Below are 15,085 nucleotides of genomic sequence, written 5' to 3'. Positions count from 1 at the left end.
GAATCTAAGAGGGCAGTCGCTGTGCCTGATGCAGGCCCAGTGGTTCCAAGGATAGAATTAATTCAGTAAGATTGAGGCCCTTGGCTGAGACTCTGCTGGTTGGGGAGAGGCAGGGATGGAGAGATTTTCTCATAGAACTGGATTAAGAATCCATCCACGGGGGCCAATAGGCCCTTGGCCAATCTGGCATTTGATGACTAAGCACTTGTGAATCATGTAGCCCAACCTTAGAACACCATGGGAACCTCATAGGTAGTGTCAGCATTTCCAAGTAAGGGATCTGGCTTCTGGAGACATCCCTCTCATCCAGGCAAACGCTTTCCCCCTCTCTCCTTTGCTGGCTAAGCTGCAGACTTTGCTTTTGTGGAGAAGGCAGGGAATACTACTGCTGTCTTCTCCCCCAAGACCACATGTGTTTTTAAGGATGCCTCACACTCCTAATATGATGCCATTTCTGGTTACTCATTCTATGGAGAGTTTGAGCCAGGGTCTCTGGCTTTGCTCGGTGAAGCCGGCGTTGTCTCAAGAAAAGATGGCGCCGCCAGGCTGCTTTGTCCCTCCTGCCCCCGATGTGTCTCTTTCTGGCCAGAGGCCTGATGCTGTCTCTGAGACATTCTGCCTGGGTTCCATTGTCCACAGAGGCTGTCTGCGTGGCTACAGGCTGAAAGCTCTCATTTTGCAAGGTCTGTAATGACTGTATACAAGATCTAACAGAAGCAGTTATTTTCTGAGTTGAAGACTGCTTGGCTTTGGCTGGTAGCACTGATTGTTGCTGCAGTGGTTTCGTGGTTTATTTCTGATTGGCCTTGAATTTCTGAAGTCTTTAGAAGGAGGATGCCTTTTCTCCCTGAGAACTGATCACCGAAACCACGGAGCACATGGAAAGAGATTTGGGGGACTACCCGGAAGACATACTAGTAGCTTGACTCATAGTTTCAAAGGCTACCATTTTCTGACTGATCTATTAGCATATAAAGATACTGCTAGTTCAGAGCTACGTTTGGCATATTTAGTCAACTTTAAGTGTTGTTTTGTTTAACATTAAGACGTATGGGTGTTCAAAGGAAAGTTTAGCCCTTTCTAGATGTAAGCGCTCACCCAAATGCTTAGGAATTTAAAACAAACAACCAACAACAACAACAGAAGATGGGCTTAACACTGCCTTTTACATCTGAGCCCTTTTGATGTTATTATTGTTTTAATGGGACCCTGTTCCTGGGTTAATACTCAGTTTCTCTGCTGTGCGTGGATGTCTGTGTCCAGAGAGCGGTGATAGGGGAAGAGAAAATAGGAAGAACTCATAGAATTTGAGGGCAAATATAGATAAAGACTAGTTGTATGTCTATAAAATAGACAGAACAGCACTCAGGACTTTTGTGTTGTTCTAAGGAGGTAACACATGTGGAAACCCTTTGTAAACTCTGAAGCGCCTCTCACCTGAGAGAGATTGGAAGGTGAAGCTGAGCAGTTTGTCTAGTTGTTCAACGCATATTTATCGAATGTCTGCTGTGTGTCACCTGCTAGCAGATACTAGAATATGTCTCTTTTGGATCTTCTGTCTTGTTGCCTTTAGGTTCCCAAAGATACCCATGTACTTAGGATACATTCCTTTTTGTTGTAGCCTCTTGGGGAGGGAATAATTGAAACCAGGACATGGAGAGTTGCCTGGGTGGTAGGAAACCTTTCTTGCTGCTGCTTCTGTCTGTATTGATCTTCTCTTTATGAAGTCCTACTTCTCCAGGTCCTTGGCAAAAAAATGGCCACTTCACAGTTTCCAAGTTTATCTCACCTCCAGTTCCACTCAAAGGCAGAAGTTAAATGACTCCATTTGGATCCTGATTCTAAATTCCTGGGAGAAGGAATCTGATTGGCCCAGTTAGGTCACATGTCCACCTCTAGTCCAGTTAAATGTGTCAGGGGGACTGGAGTCATGTGATTTCTACCTCACAACTAAGGGTCCAGTCCTGTGCTGGGGAGGAGAAAAGACAGTTGTGGGATATTATGGTGCATAAAACTGACAAGGTCCTTGACCTCACTGAGCTTACAATCTAGCAGAAGAGAAGGACATTATACAGATACTTTCGGGGTGATATGGGTTATATGACAGCCAGACCTCACCTGAGGAGGAGATCCTGAAAGACCTCCCCAGGGAAGGATGGGTTGGGTTAACCAAAGTGGGCAGAGCAACAGGGTGGTGGGTGAGGAAGGAGTGTTCTGGACAGAGGTGGCAGAGGAAGGAAAAAGCCCTGTGGCAGGAAAAAAAATCTGACCACATTGGCAATGTGGAAGAAATTGGAAGCAACAAATGTTTAAAAAGTTATAAGAATAGCTTGATTCCGTACCGTTCTCTCTGGTTTAGATTGGAAGTTCTTTGTGGGCAGGGACTATCATTCCTGTTGCCTTTGGAACCAGTTAGCCTGGGGAGACTTTTTCATGGCAGGACATTGCATTTCATCGGGTAATTTCTTAGTGTGGTTTTTCTCCCCAGTTCACAGCTGTTCAGCTTTGAAATCTTTTTATATGTCTTGAAGTGTATCCTCTTGCCCTTCACTGGGAAGATGGATTGCATACCCTTGCAGAATGTACTTCCTCCTGCTCCAGGTTGGCAAAGAGGAATAAAAGGGAAATTATAGTCATTTTTGGAAGGATCAATAATTGCCAATTTTTCTTTCCTGTATAGTACTGCTTTTATATCACTCACCATTCCCAGCCCCTGAACAGATGTTTTATTGGGCATTGTTGGCTATGCTTTTGTTTTGAAAATTTTGAAACATTATTGAAAGAGGAGAGGGGGAGAAGAAATAGCCCATAATTGATTCTAATATGTATTTCATTTGGCAGAACTTGAGAGAGACTTGCTGGGATAAGGCGGGACACTTCTTTGATCTCCCAGACTTCTTATCATGGAAGGCAACAGGTGTCACAGCACGGTATGTTAATTACAAGTTGGATTTTATTTGTGTTCATCCATTCTTGGGTGTCTGTGTGTGTGTGTGTGTATATATATATATATATATATATATATATATATATATATTGCTTTCTTAACTCGCTTTGACTGGATGTACTGTTTGTACATCTGCATGCGATTTTGCATACTTGAAACATCTTGAATCCATCTTCCACCTCCACTGCACATGCCCAAACACCATTGTTCCTATGAGGCCTGGAATGTGGGTATCCAAGGTGAAGACCATTCATTAAAATTGGACACATTTAAAGGAGACGTGAATAGTCCATTGTGAAATGTGACTGTTTTTCCAAAGGCACTTTTTACATGATGAATAAAAGAAACATTTTTTGGCCCCTAAAATTAAGGCAAGAGTTATGTTTTTCAAGGGAAGGTGATTTTAACTTTAACTAGATGGGTGTGTTAATGAAGCTATTTTGCTTTTTATATCAACGTACCTGAATCATCCCAGAGTGTAGAAGTATGTATGTTGAAGTCAACAGTATTTCCCAAGAAATTACAAATGTTGTAAATAAGTTATGTGCTGCACATCAGAGACAATTTTAATACTCATGGAGTGTGCTTGTGGCTGCTACAATGGATGTGTGTGCAGATGTGCATATATATGGACAGATTGGACATGTACTCTCAAAGCATGCAAAGCTGTTGTCATCTTGACCTCAGATTTCAGGGGATGCACAAGGGGAGGGGGCCGTAGGGCAGGGAGGGGTCTTCTTATCTTGAAAATGATTTAGAATTGCATATGAGAAAGGGGAACATTTCCCAGAGGACTGATAAACCTGCATGAGTATGTATATATTTAGGTATATCTTAAAGTCATCTCTTTGAGAGAAGGCTAAATCCTCCCTATTTTCCCTTTTATTTAAACTCATGAGAAGCTGGGAATAGGAGTACCATTTTCCCTGTGTTCTTTCTGTCTGTCTCGTTTAGTATGATTGGGACTTTCCTTGTAGAGAGTTGATGAGAGTGTGATAGTTCATTTGGCAGCAGGGGCTTCCAGAAAGGAGATAGTAGAAGACGTCTTTCACAAGCACATCATTCATCTTGTTGATTATTCTCCCCTCCCACTAATGAAATGCTAGGGTGGAGGGGATTCACATCACATATTCACATGAGGTGGAGGGGCCTCAGTAAACCTCAGGTACTCATCCCTCTCTGGGGAGAGGGCTCTGGAGGAGTGGTCTGAACTTTAACCCGGAAGGTGCAGTTAGTCACCATTATATTGTTATCATCAGTGGGGAGGGGGTTGTTTGGGTGAAGATCTCATCTGGACATTCCTCTTTTGGTGTGATATTAATTGTCCAGAGTTATTTCTGGAAGGACCTTTCTCTAGTTTTTTTCCCTATCGTTGTGCAGTAGTGAAGGAAACGTTTTGATTATTTTAGCCAAATGGACCTAGGAGTCAAAGCAGTGCTAATAGTGTGGGTATCGGTAACAATCCATTGGCACACAAGCCTTGAGAACTCAAAAGCAGAACTACGGATGGAGGAGGGCCTTGAGTTTCCTTCTCTTTTTCCTTGGGTGTTGATCAATCCAGCTCATTGATGTCCTCCCTGGTTTTTTCTGATGGTGCTAAATAGTCTACACCCCCATTTCCAAGTGTCTAACGCTGTATTAAGACACCAAGAAGCCAGCTTTTTGAAGCTAGCTCTGGCTCAGATAGATTTAAATGCATTGCCTTGCTTATCCACTGTGGAGTTACAACATGACTTATCCTCAATTCTGCCACACAAGAGTTTGGTGACCTTGGGAGTGGCCCTACCTTCTTTGAATCTCACTTTCCTTATCTATAAAATGGGGATCGTGATACCAAACTAGCCTGATTATAGGAATCAGCCAAATCATTTATTCAAAGCCCAGATCCTCAGGGCTTCCAGTTTCAAGCCCACTGAACCAGAATCCCCATGAGATACCTGGGAATTTGTGTGATTAACAAGTGCCCCAGGTGGTTATATGGTCAGGTAAGTTGGGACAACATTGCCTTACAGAGTATACGTGAAAGTAATATGTAAGGTGGTCCATACCTGTGAAGGACTGGACGTATTTTGAAAGGTCGGATGGATTTGGTAAATTTAAAGATGGACAGCTTCTCATTGGCCTATCAGAACATGCTTGGGGGCTTCCATTGCCCACCTGTGACAATCTGAAATCCTGAGGAAGCAGAAAAGTTTAGTGCTCAGAAATGATTTATTGACTGTCCAGTCATCCCTGCCATTTTTTATTGGCTGAGACACTCATGACTTATTCTACTTTCCTTAGTATGAATTTGCAGTCCCCTCCCCGCCCCTTGCCCATACTCGCCAGCACCTTCAGAGGCCTCCCTTCCAGCTTCGCTCTCCTGGAGAGCTGAGTCTGTGGACCTTGGGCACCAGGCACCAAGTTCCTCTTGTAAAGATGGTTGCCCTCTCCCAGGCACACCTCTCTCTTACATCTATCCTTCTTCTCTGTTGTTTCCTCAATCTCTTCATTCTTTCGTCTCTATTTCAACCTGCATGATCAGGCGAAACAAGTAATCTCAGAGCTTTCTCAATTATAAATATAATTGGGGTAATGACAATACTTACTCCATGGGGTTATTGTATGGACTGACTGAGTGAGATGACAGAAGAACTTCCAACACAGCACTGAGAAAGTTTTTGAAGGAATTAGCTATTTTATTTTTCTATAAATTTATTTATTTATTTATTTTTGTCTGCGTTGGGTCTTTGTTGCTGCACGTGGGCTCTTCTCTTGTCGCGGCGAGCGGGGGCTACTCTTCGTTGCGGTGCGCGGGCTTCTCATTGGGTGGCTTCTCTTGTTGCAAAGCACGGGCTCTAGGCGTGCAGGCTTCAGTAGTTGTGGCACTCAGGCTCAGTAGTTGTGTCTTGCGGGCTCTAGAGCGCAGACTCAGTAGTTGTGGTGCACGGGCTTAGTTGCTCCGCAGCATGTGGGATCTTCCCAGACCAGGGCTCGAACCCATGTCCCCTGCATTGGCAGGTGGATTCTTAACCACTGCACCACCAGGGAAGCCCTAGCTATTTTATTTAGTTTCCTTACTCTATCAATTTTGGCAGGGAGTCTTTGCATTAAGTTTCTGGCATAGCGGAAAGAGGGAAATCCTTGTAGTCAGACTGACCTGGGTTCAATGTCTCTGCTATGTACTGTCTGTGAGAAGCTGGAGTAAATTACCCCCCTCCCCCCTCCCCCACCACCCACCCAAATTCAGGTCCTCATCTGGCCGTCCTGTCAGGGTTAGAGGTACTGTGGATAAAATGTGTAGCACATAGTATTTAAACAATTCACAGTTCTTTTAATGAAAAATCCCCATTGTCTTTCCATCTTCTAGAATAAGGAAGATGAGGGTCTGAGTTTGAATGTACGAATGCCAAGAAAAACTCTGGACAGTGGAACATGAACTTGGCATCCTCTGGGCCAAGGAGAGGTTCAGATTTGGTGTTTATCTGGCTCTTATTGTGATTGTTTTGGGAGGCTTTGGGGAAATGGGTGCCAAAAAGGCTAGAGGGTGTTTTTTTTCCCTTTCTTTTTTTCTTTTTATTATTCTAGTGGAGTCATGGCTAAAAAAGTGATCAGATTTCACCTTGTCTTAAGCCTTCAGACTTGTTTTTGGCAGTGACAGTGTGTAAGAAGTCTTCCTCCTCCTCCTCTTATCTGTTTTTCTCTCTTCTCCTGCTTTCCCCTCCCCCCCCCCCGCTTTATTTATTGTTCTTATCTTCTAAAATATGGCAGCTACTCTTGTTTTTCTGGGTCACTGAGAAAATCACCACTTTGGCCTATGATTAATTTGTAATTCAGCTCCATTCTTTTCATTATATTGATGAAAATAATTATTGCTATTTTTTAAAATAATAATTTATATAATCATCATCATCATTTATTGAGTGCATTCTCTATATCTGTGCTAACTTTTTAACAAATGTGAACCCCATTAGTCCTCCCAACCATCAGTTAAAACAGGTGGTGGTATCACCATTTTGCAATTCAAGAACTAAAACTCAATGTTTTAGTAATTTGCCATGTCCTAGCCTTTAGTGGATAACTGTCCAGAATTTTGGTAACATGAGAAGTGGGAAGTCAGAAATTTGAATAATAAAATTTTGTATAATCAGACAAAAACATATTCATATATATAAATCCTCCCTCTAAAGAGATTTGAGGTGACTGACAATAGAAGATAAAAACAGTGATAAAAATATTAAAAAGTCACAATGGAGTGAAATATTAATAGAATAAGATAAAGCCAAGAGCTTCATAGAAACTATATGGTTCATCATAATTACTGATTGATTTGTTTCCAAGCTTCCTAGTGGCCAAAGAAAAGGTGAGAACATAATCAATATTAACTGAGTGAACACATAAGAACCCAACTGCTGTTCAGGAGAAGAACTCCCTCTAACATTGGGGTCTGAGAGCAATTTCTCCTAGATTATCAAGGGTTGGCGATATTCTGTAAATTATCTAAAAGTATGTCCTTTGAAATTCAGTTATAGTTTCAAATAGACTTTATTTTAAACCTAGTTTTAGATTTACAGAAAAGTTGTGAAGATAGTACGAGAGTTCCCATTTACTTGACACATAGTTTTCCCTATTATTAACATCTTATGTTTGTGTGATACATTTGTCAACAATTGATGAACCGATGTTGATATATTATTATTAACTAAATTCCATACTTAATCATATTTCTTTAGTTTTTACCTAATGGCCAAGATCCTATCCAGGATACCATATACATTTAGTCATATCTCCTTAGTCTCTTCTTGGCTGTGACAGTTTCTCAACTTTGTTTCTGATGACCTTGACGGTTTTGAAGCGTGGTCATATATATTATAGCATGTCCCTCTAATGGAATTTGTCTGACGTTTTTCTCATGATGAGACATGGGTAGTATGTTTTTGGGAGGAAGACTACACTGCCATTTTCTGTTGAGTACCATTCTCATCATGTCATATCATATCAAGGGTACATACTAGCAGCATGTCATCACTGTTGATGTTGATCTTAATTATCTGGCTGAGGTATTGTTTGTCAGGTTTCTCCACTGTAAACCTGTATAATATTCTTTCTTATGTCTATATAATGTCTGTGTTAGTTTTGCCAAGTTTTTAGGCTTAAAATGATCTCTTATTTTAATGTGCATTTTTATTATTAAATGCAGTTACCTTTTCTTATATTTATCAACCACTTGTTTTATTAATTTATGTCAATTAATGTCAATAATTGTATCTATTAGTATTACATGTATTGATTGCCTATTTATGTCAACTACTAATATTTATATTGGCTTTCAGTGTTTTCTTAAATATTGGTGAGAATTCATGTTTTTGTTTGTTTGTTTTACTATTTTCCCCAAGGTGTTATTTTTGAAAAAAATTTAAAGCTACAGAGAAGTTGAGAGAATGGTATATGGAACACCATATCTTTACCTACATCAGTGGTCTCCAGCCTTTTTGGCATCAGGGACCTGTTTCGTGAAAGACAGTTTTTCCATGGACCGGGGTTGGCAGGGGGTGGTTTTGGGATGATTCAAGTGCATTACATTTATTGTGCACTTTATTTCTATTATTATTACATTGTAATATATAATGAAATAATTATACAGCTCACCATAACGCAGAATCAGTGGGAGCCCTGAGCTTGTTTTCACTTGCCACTCACTGATGGGGTTTTGATATGAGTCTGCAAGCAATTGATTTATTATGGTCTCTGTGCAGTCAGACCTCTCTGCTAATGTTAATCTGTATTTGCAGCTGCTCCCCAGCGCTAGCATCACTGCCTCAGCTCCACCTCAGATCATCAGGCATTAGATTCTCATAAGGAGCGCGCAATCTAGATCCCTCCCATGTGCAATTCACAGTAGGATTCTTGCTCCTATGAGAATCTAATGCCCCTGCTGATCTGACAGGAGGCGGAGCTCAGTAGCGGTCCGTGGCCCCGGGGGGTTGGGGACCCCAGACCTATAATTCATCAATTAACGTTTTCGTTACGTTGTGCTCAAAAGTGTTCTATCTCTGACATGCATATATGTGTTTATTTTGCTGAACCATTTATAAATGAATTGCGGATACCACCTTCTTTCCTCATAAATTCTGCAATGTGATCCCCAAGAGTACTGTCCTTCTCCTGTGTAACCACAGTGCTGTTATCACACTTAGGACAATTAACATTAATCCTCATTATTTAAATTCCTAACAGGTGCCCTATTGTTAACTGTTCAAAGTGCCACTCACTTTTCCTTGCCATTGGAGTTCTGACTGATAGAGACTACATACAGAGCATATTAGCTAGATGAAGAATGAAAACCTACCTCATTATCTTAGAAAATACTTATTAACCTTTAATGTATAGAGCTTCTGGTATACTGGGTGGATAATGCAGCTCAGAAGTGAGACTAAACCAGCACTTACATGTTCAGGTGTATGTGTTCTTATATGGAGGAAGGCAGGCCCGATATGCCAACCAGATGTCATCACGTCAAGTAACTGAGTCAGCAGCGTGAATGCAGACCCTGCTGAGGTGTGCTTAGCTAAAGCCAGGGCACACTGGTTGCACCTGGGCGTGGAGAGTGAAGGCGTGGGCTCGATGTTATTCTAGGAATGACTTAGTACCTTATCTTTCACACAGTGACCCCTTCAAACATGGCTTAATATAGTCCAGTGTCACAACAATCAGAAGGATTTCCCTTACCCCCTTGGAGAAAGTTAAGTCAGGGAATGGGGTGCAAATTCAGCTGCACCTCCTCTGGTGCTGCTGTCGGTGGAGAGCGCGGGCAGGGAGCGGGCTCATCCTCCCTCAGGGCTGAGACAGCAGCACGGGAGGAAGAAGGGGTAGACTTCCATGATAGTATCTGCCTCTGGTGGCGTGCCCGCAGTCCACATCCCTTCCTTAGTACTTGACGTCCTGATTACCTCACTCAGTTGCATATCTAAGATAAGACTTGATTTAAAAAAAAAAAAAACAGCTTTATTGACAGAGAATTCACATACTATACAAGTCACTCATCTAAAGTATATAGTTCAGTGCTTTTGATAGATTACATTATTTTTATGAATTTTAGTAAAATATCTATAGCATAAAATTTACCATTTTAAGTGTACAATTCAGTGGCATCAATTACATTCATGGTGTTGAACAGCTATTACCACTACCTATTTCCAAAACTTGTTACCCCAAACACAAACTCTGTAACCGTTAAGTAACAACTCCCTGTTCCTGCCTTCCCCTGCCCCTGTTAACCTCTAATCTACTTTCTGTCTCTATGAATTTGCCCATTCTAGATACCTTATATAAGTAGGATCTTATATGTCTGGCTTATTTCACTTAGCATAATGCTTTCAAGATTCATCCATGTCGTAACGTGTAAGAATGTCCTTCCTTTTTCATGGCTGAATGATATTCCATTGTATGCATATGCTACATTTTGCTTTTCCATTCATCTGTTGGTGGACCCATGATGGATAATTGGGTTGTTTCTTCCTCTTGGCTATTATGAATAATGCTGCCGTGAATATTGATGCATAAGTATCTGTTTGAGTCTCTGCTTTCAATTCTTGTGGGTATATATCTAGGAGTGGAATTGCTGGGTCACATGGTAATCCCATGTTTAGCTTTCTGAGGACCCACCCACTGAACTTTTCCATAGCAATTGCATCATTTAACATTCCCACCAGCAATGTATGAGGATTCTAATTTCTCTACAGCTTCACCTGTTTTTATTTTCCTGTTTTTTTGTTTTTGTTTTTTTTTTAAATTATAGTCACCCTCATAACTGTAAAGTGGATTCTCACTGTGGTTAACGACTTGATTTTTTGTTAGAAATCTATTGAATGAAAGTAAAATTGATTGAATTTAGGTCATCCTAGAGGTAACATTTTTTGGCCAGAACTTGGTTGAAACTTGACAAGGATTCTGAAGGTAGTGTCATAAAATTAAAGAGTTCTGGGAAAAAAATAACAGTTATTTCTGATATGATTGATGCTAAAACTCTTTTATATGCATTGTTTTATGGTTGTGTTGAAGGATGATTTCTCAGAACAATGGTATAAAACCGTTCTTCTAGGTTCTAGAAAGAATGATTCAGTCATCCTCTCGCATCAGCTTATTTTTTGGTATCTTTAATAGTGCTGAGAAATGGCCTGTAAATATTAGATTTCCTTTACCCTTATTTTGGGGAAAGAAGAGTGCTCTCACTCTCTACAGAAGAAAAATTATCCTTATCTCTTCACTGATGAGTAATAGAAATAATAGAAAATTAAAAATCACAGTGGTTTGAACACACAAGCGTTCATTTTCTTCTGTAAATAAATACAGATGTATAGAGTTTTGGGCTACTATGACAGTCCCACAAACTCATCAAGGACACTAACTGTTTTGGCATTTTTACTTCATTATCTTCAGCCCTGACTTCCATTCTCAAAGATACCTCATGGTCCAAAATGGCTTATGGAGTCTCTGTTTTTCAGCCCACATTTCATATAGCAGGAAGAAGGAAGGTGGGAGTTGCATAAAAAGGATGTACACACCTGAGTCAGCCTTCTTTAAAGAACCTTCTTTGAAGAGCTACGTAATACTTCTGCTTGCATGTCATTGGTTTATGGCCACACCCAGCTAGAGTGGAGCCTGGATAAAATAGGCTTTTAGTTGGTGCGTTGTGACCTGAATAAAATTGAGTTTCTCTCACTACTAAAGAAAAAAAGCGAGAATTAATACTGAGCAAATAAAAAGATAATCACAAAATTGTAATTTCTCAGTAAGTTACACTGACCGATATCCCAGATACTAATTTATAATCCTTCTATGATAGTGACAGAGAGACGGGTGAGCACAGGACAGGTCATAGGGGTGGTGATATATAGTTTGAAACAACTGTAACTCACAGTTTGCTTCCTTCATTCATTTCACTCACTCATTCATTTATTCTTTGCATGTATGTTAATAGAGCACCTAAGAGGTCTCTTCTCTCTAGTCTAGCAGTAGGTAGGTACACATTTATTTAAACTATTCAAATTCATGTAAGGGCTGGAGCCAAATACTCCTTAGCTCAAAGTTTTGCTCTGCCATTTATCAGCTGGGTGAACATGGGCAAGTCATTTAATCCTTCTCAATCCCAGGTTCCTTTTATGGTTGAAGGGGGACAAAAATTACATGCCTTTCTTTTATGGAGAAAATGGAGCACCCTGGGTGAAACCTCTAACCAGTCTGTAGTCCAGAGTAGTGCACAGGAAGTGCTACTTTCACTTATCTTTGCCTTCAGTCTTTATTTTTTAGTTTTACATTTTAAGGTGAAGCTAAATTCAGTTAAACAGCTTACAGGTGGGGTGTGGACAGTGGGCCATTTAGAAACCAAATAACCTGTTGGACAACTTCTCTCCCCCATTGGGTTTTGTCTTGCCTTCCTGAAGGGTTCTGTGAGTCAGGGGGTGTGAGAGTGTCTCCAAAGGTCTCAGAGCTGTTGTGGGTGTGAAGAAATGAGCAGGTGGCAGGAGACCACAGGCCGTCAGGATTCAGAGGCTGAAAGTCCAGGGAGGGCAGGAGAGAATGGAATATGCCAGGGCTGTCGGGGCAGGAGGGGAACGGAGTGTTCATATCAGGGCTTCTCACCCATGCCTACAGTTGAGGCACAGACCCCCAGTGACTGGGAGTCCTGCTGCTACCCTGCACTAATGCTTAACTATGGGATCAATGACTGTCCCTCTTTATCTGCTCCGTTGAGTCAAACCCTGGGGAAGGTTGAGGTTTCTTCTTTCACTTTTCATCAGTAAAGCAAATCTCGATGGAAAAGGTTAGGCATCCCCACATTTGTCCTTTGGGACAAAGGTGGTAAAAATGTGTGACCTTGGGTGGTTATTATGATGTGCACCCTTCAATAAGAACCACTAGTCTGAATTTGCTCCGTTCCCATAACTTCTTTAAAAAATAATAACAGCCAGTTTTTATTGAATACCTGCTGTGTATCAGGTACTGTTCTAGGTCTTTTTTTAAAGATATATGTGTATATGTGTGTATATATATATTGAAGTATAGTTGATTTACAATGTTGTGTTAGTTGCAGGTATACAGCACAGTGATTCAGATATATATATATATATATATATATATATATATATACTTTTTCAGATTCTTTTCCCTTATAGGTTATTACGAAATATTGAGTATAGTTCCCTGTGCTATACAGTAGGTTCTTGTTGGTTATCTATTTTATATATAGTAGTGTGTATATATTAATCCCAGCCTCCTAATTTATCCCTCCCCCTTTCCCCTTTGGTAACCATAAGTTTGTCTTCCATGTCTGTGCGTCTATTTCTGTTTTGTAAATAAGTTCATTTGGATCTTTTTTTTTAAAAATTCCACATATAAGTGATATCATAGGATATTTGTCTTTGTCTGGCTTATTTCACTTAGTATGACAGTCTCTGTGTTCATGTTGCTATAAATGGCATTATTTCATTCTTTTTTATGGCTGAGTATAGTATGTGTGTGTGCGCGCGTGTGTGTGTGTATACCACATCTTCTTTATCCATGCCTCTGTCTTTTTTTTTCAGATCTCATGTGCATACCTCTAGACATGAGTTCTGTATGCGTGAAAGATAACGGCCAGTATGACTAATTTTCCAATTGAGCAGCTATGTAGCATTTCCTTTACTTAACAGTTTTCTCTGAGACCTCGAATCACTTTTAGAATTTAGTTTTGTTTGCTCTTTAATATGGTAAAGTGGAACAATCTTGGGATGGGGTTCCTCATTTACAAATAGTATGATGGTATAGTCTTTGCCAAAAATGTTTTGGAACTGTAAAAGTGCTAAAAAATAGAGATCTCATTTTCCAGGTGATATGACAGACTCCCAGAAGGGTCTCACTCTGAAGGTGAAACTAGTAAGTGAAGTATGAGTTAGGTTTTAAGGGGAACATCCCCACATCATACATTGTTTAGGGGTCCTTTCTCTGGCCCGAGAAGGCCTCCCTCGGGATGGACAGGACATCTCAGTCTTGGGGGCCTCTTAAATTAGTTTGCTATCCAGGATGGCTGTCACTGTAGGTGAACTCTTGTGAACCTAGTTATTGGGCCTTTTGAATATGCTGTACCTGTGTGACTCTGGGTAACCTGTAAGTTTCATTCACTCTGATTAAAGGTATCAGTATTCAGTCTTGGAACCCGTGATACTGTAAGGGCTGTGAGGCCTTGGCGGTGCTCAGGACCCACATTATTAAGAAACACATGGTGGCGTGGTTTGAAGCTTGGGAGATGTGTGTGGTCCAGCCAGGTAACCTTGGGCCCCTGGCACTCAGTCTGTCTGCAAGATTTGGTGATTGAGCTAGTGATCCATTTAGCCCCTCCCAGGACTAAAACTCTGAGTCTGAGAGGTAATGGTGTTGACCAAAGTCTTGCTTTGGCTTCTTTCTTAAACCTCATTTTTTGGAAAAAGTACTGTAAAAGTCTAACATTAAATTCAACCTTTGGGGATGTAATTTAGTGTCAAAATGCTATACTCTTTCCTTCTTTTTTTCACCTCTTCCAGTTGGTTTAACATTTTTTAGTATACCTTCTTTTTTTCTTGTTTTCTTCCTTCCTCTCTCTAAATTATTGTCAAGGGCCTTTGAAGAGAATTCTTAAATGTTATTGAGAAATTGCAGGCAGGGAGTCCTTTGTTCCCAAGTCATTTAGAAGATTGCCTTTCCTTTTGTTAAATACGAAAAATTGTCAACCTGTATTGTGAGAAGGTGCCAAAAACTGCATTCACCAATAAAAAGAATCAGCTCTCACTATTGCCCAGATATTATTCTTTTCAAAAGCTGAGTGCTCTCTGCAGGCTTTCTAAACAATCTTCGGCTCATTCATCTTCCTGGTTTCGTTACATTTTGAACCTCTCTGGGTCTGTATAGAGTGGCAGCCTGTCTTTTAAAAATTAATGGGTTCCAAATGCCATTCAAGCCTATTTCTGCCCTCAACCTCCTGCTCCGTTCTCCAGCTCTGCCTGTTAGGAGTCTTATATTCTGTATAAATATTGAGCTGGAGATAGTTTCTAAAGAGGTGTTTGGACTTTTAATTAGCACTGACAGCCTGTCTGCTTGGGCTTTTGCTCTGCGGTCTCCATGGAAAAGTCAGGCAGGTCAGTATTG

At 40.6% G+C, this 15,085-nt stretch overlaps 1 protein-coding gene across 12 annotated transcripts in view; it reads left to right on the top strand.

Annotated features, from left to right (window-relative positions):
- The window catches only part of FGGY (FGGY carbohydrate kinase domain containing), a 409,967-nt gene that overhangs the window by 64,805 nt on the left and 330,077 nt on the right, over window positions 1-15,085 (top strand). For all 12 annotated transcript variants that reach the window (XM_082357732.1, XM_082357725.1, XM_082357730.1 and 9 more), the window contains one exon: window positions 2,842-2,930. In XM_082357732.1, coding sequence (XP_082213858.1) covers window positions 2,842-2,930 — 89 coding nt within the window. The remainder of the gene's footprint in view (window positions 1-2,841; window positions 2,931-15,085) is intronic.

This window comes from Balaenoptera borealis, assembly GCF_965194805.1.
Source record: "Balaenoptera borealis genome assembly, chromosome: 1".
In the NCBI taxonomy this organism is placed as follows: Eukaryota; Metazoa; Chordata; class Mammalia; order Artiodactyla; family Balaenopteridae; genus Balaenoptera; species Balaenoptera borealis.
Note: the sequence above shows the minus strand (reverse complement) of the source record. Positions and strands in the feature narration are given on the sequence as shown.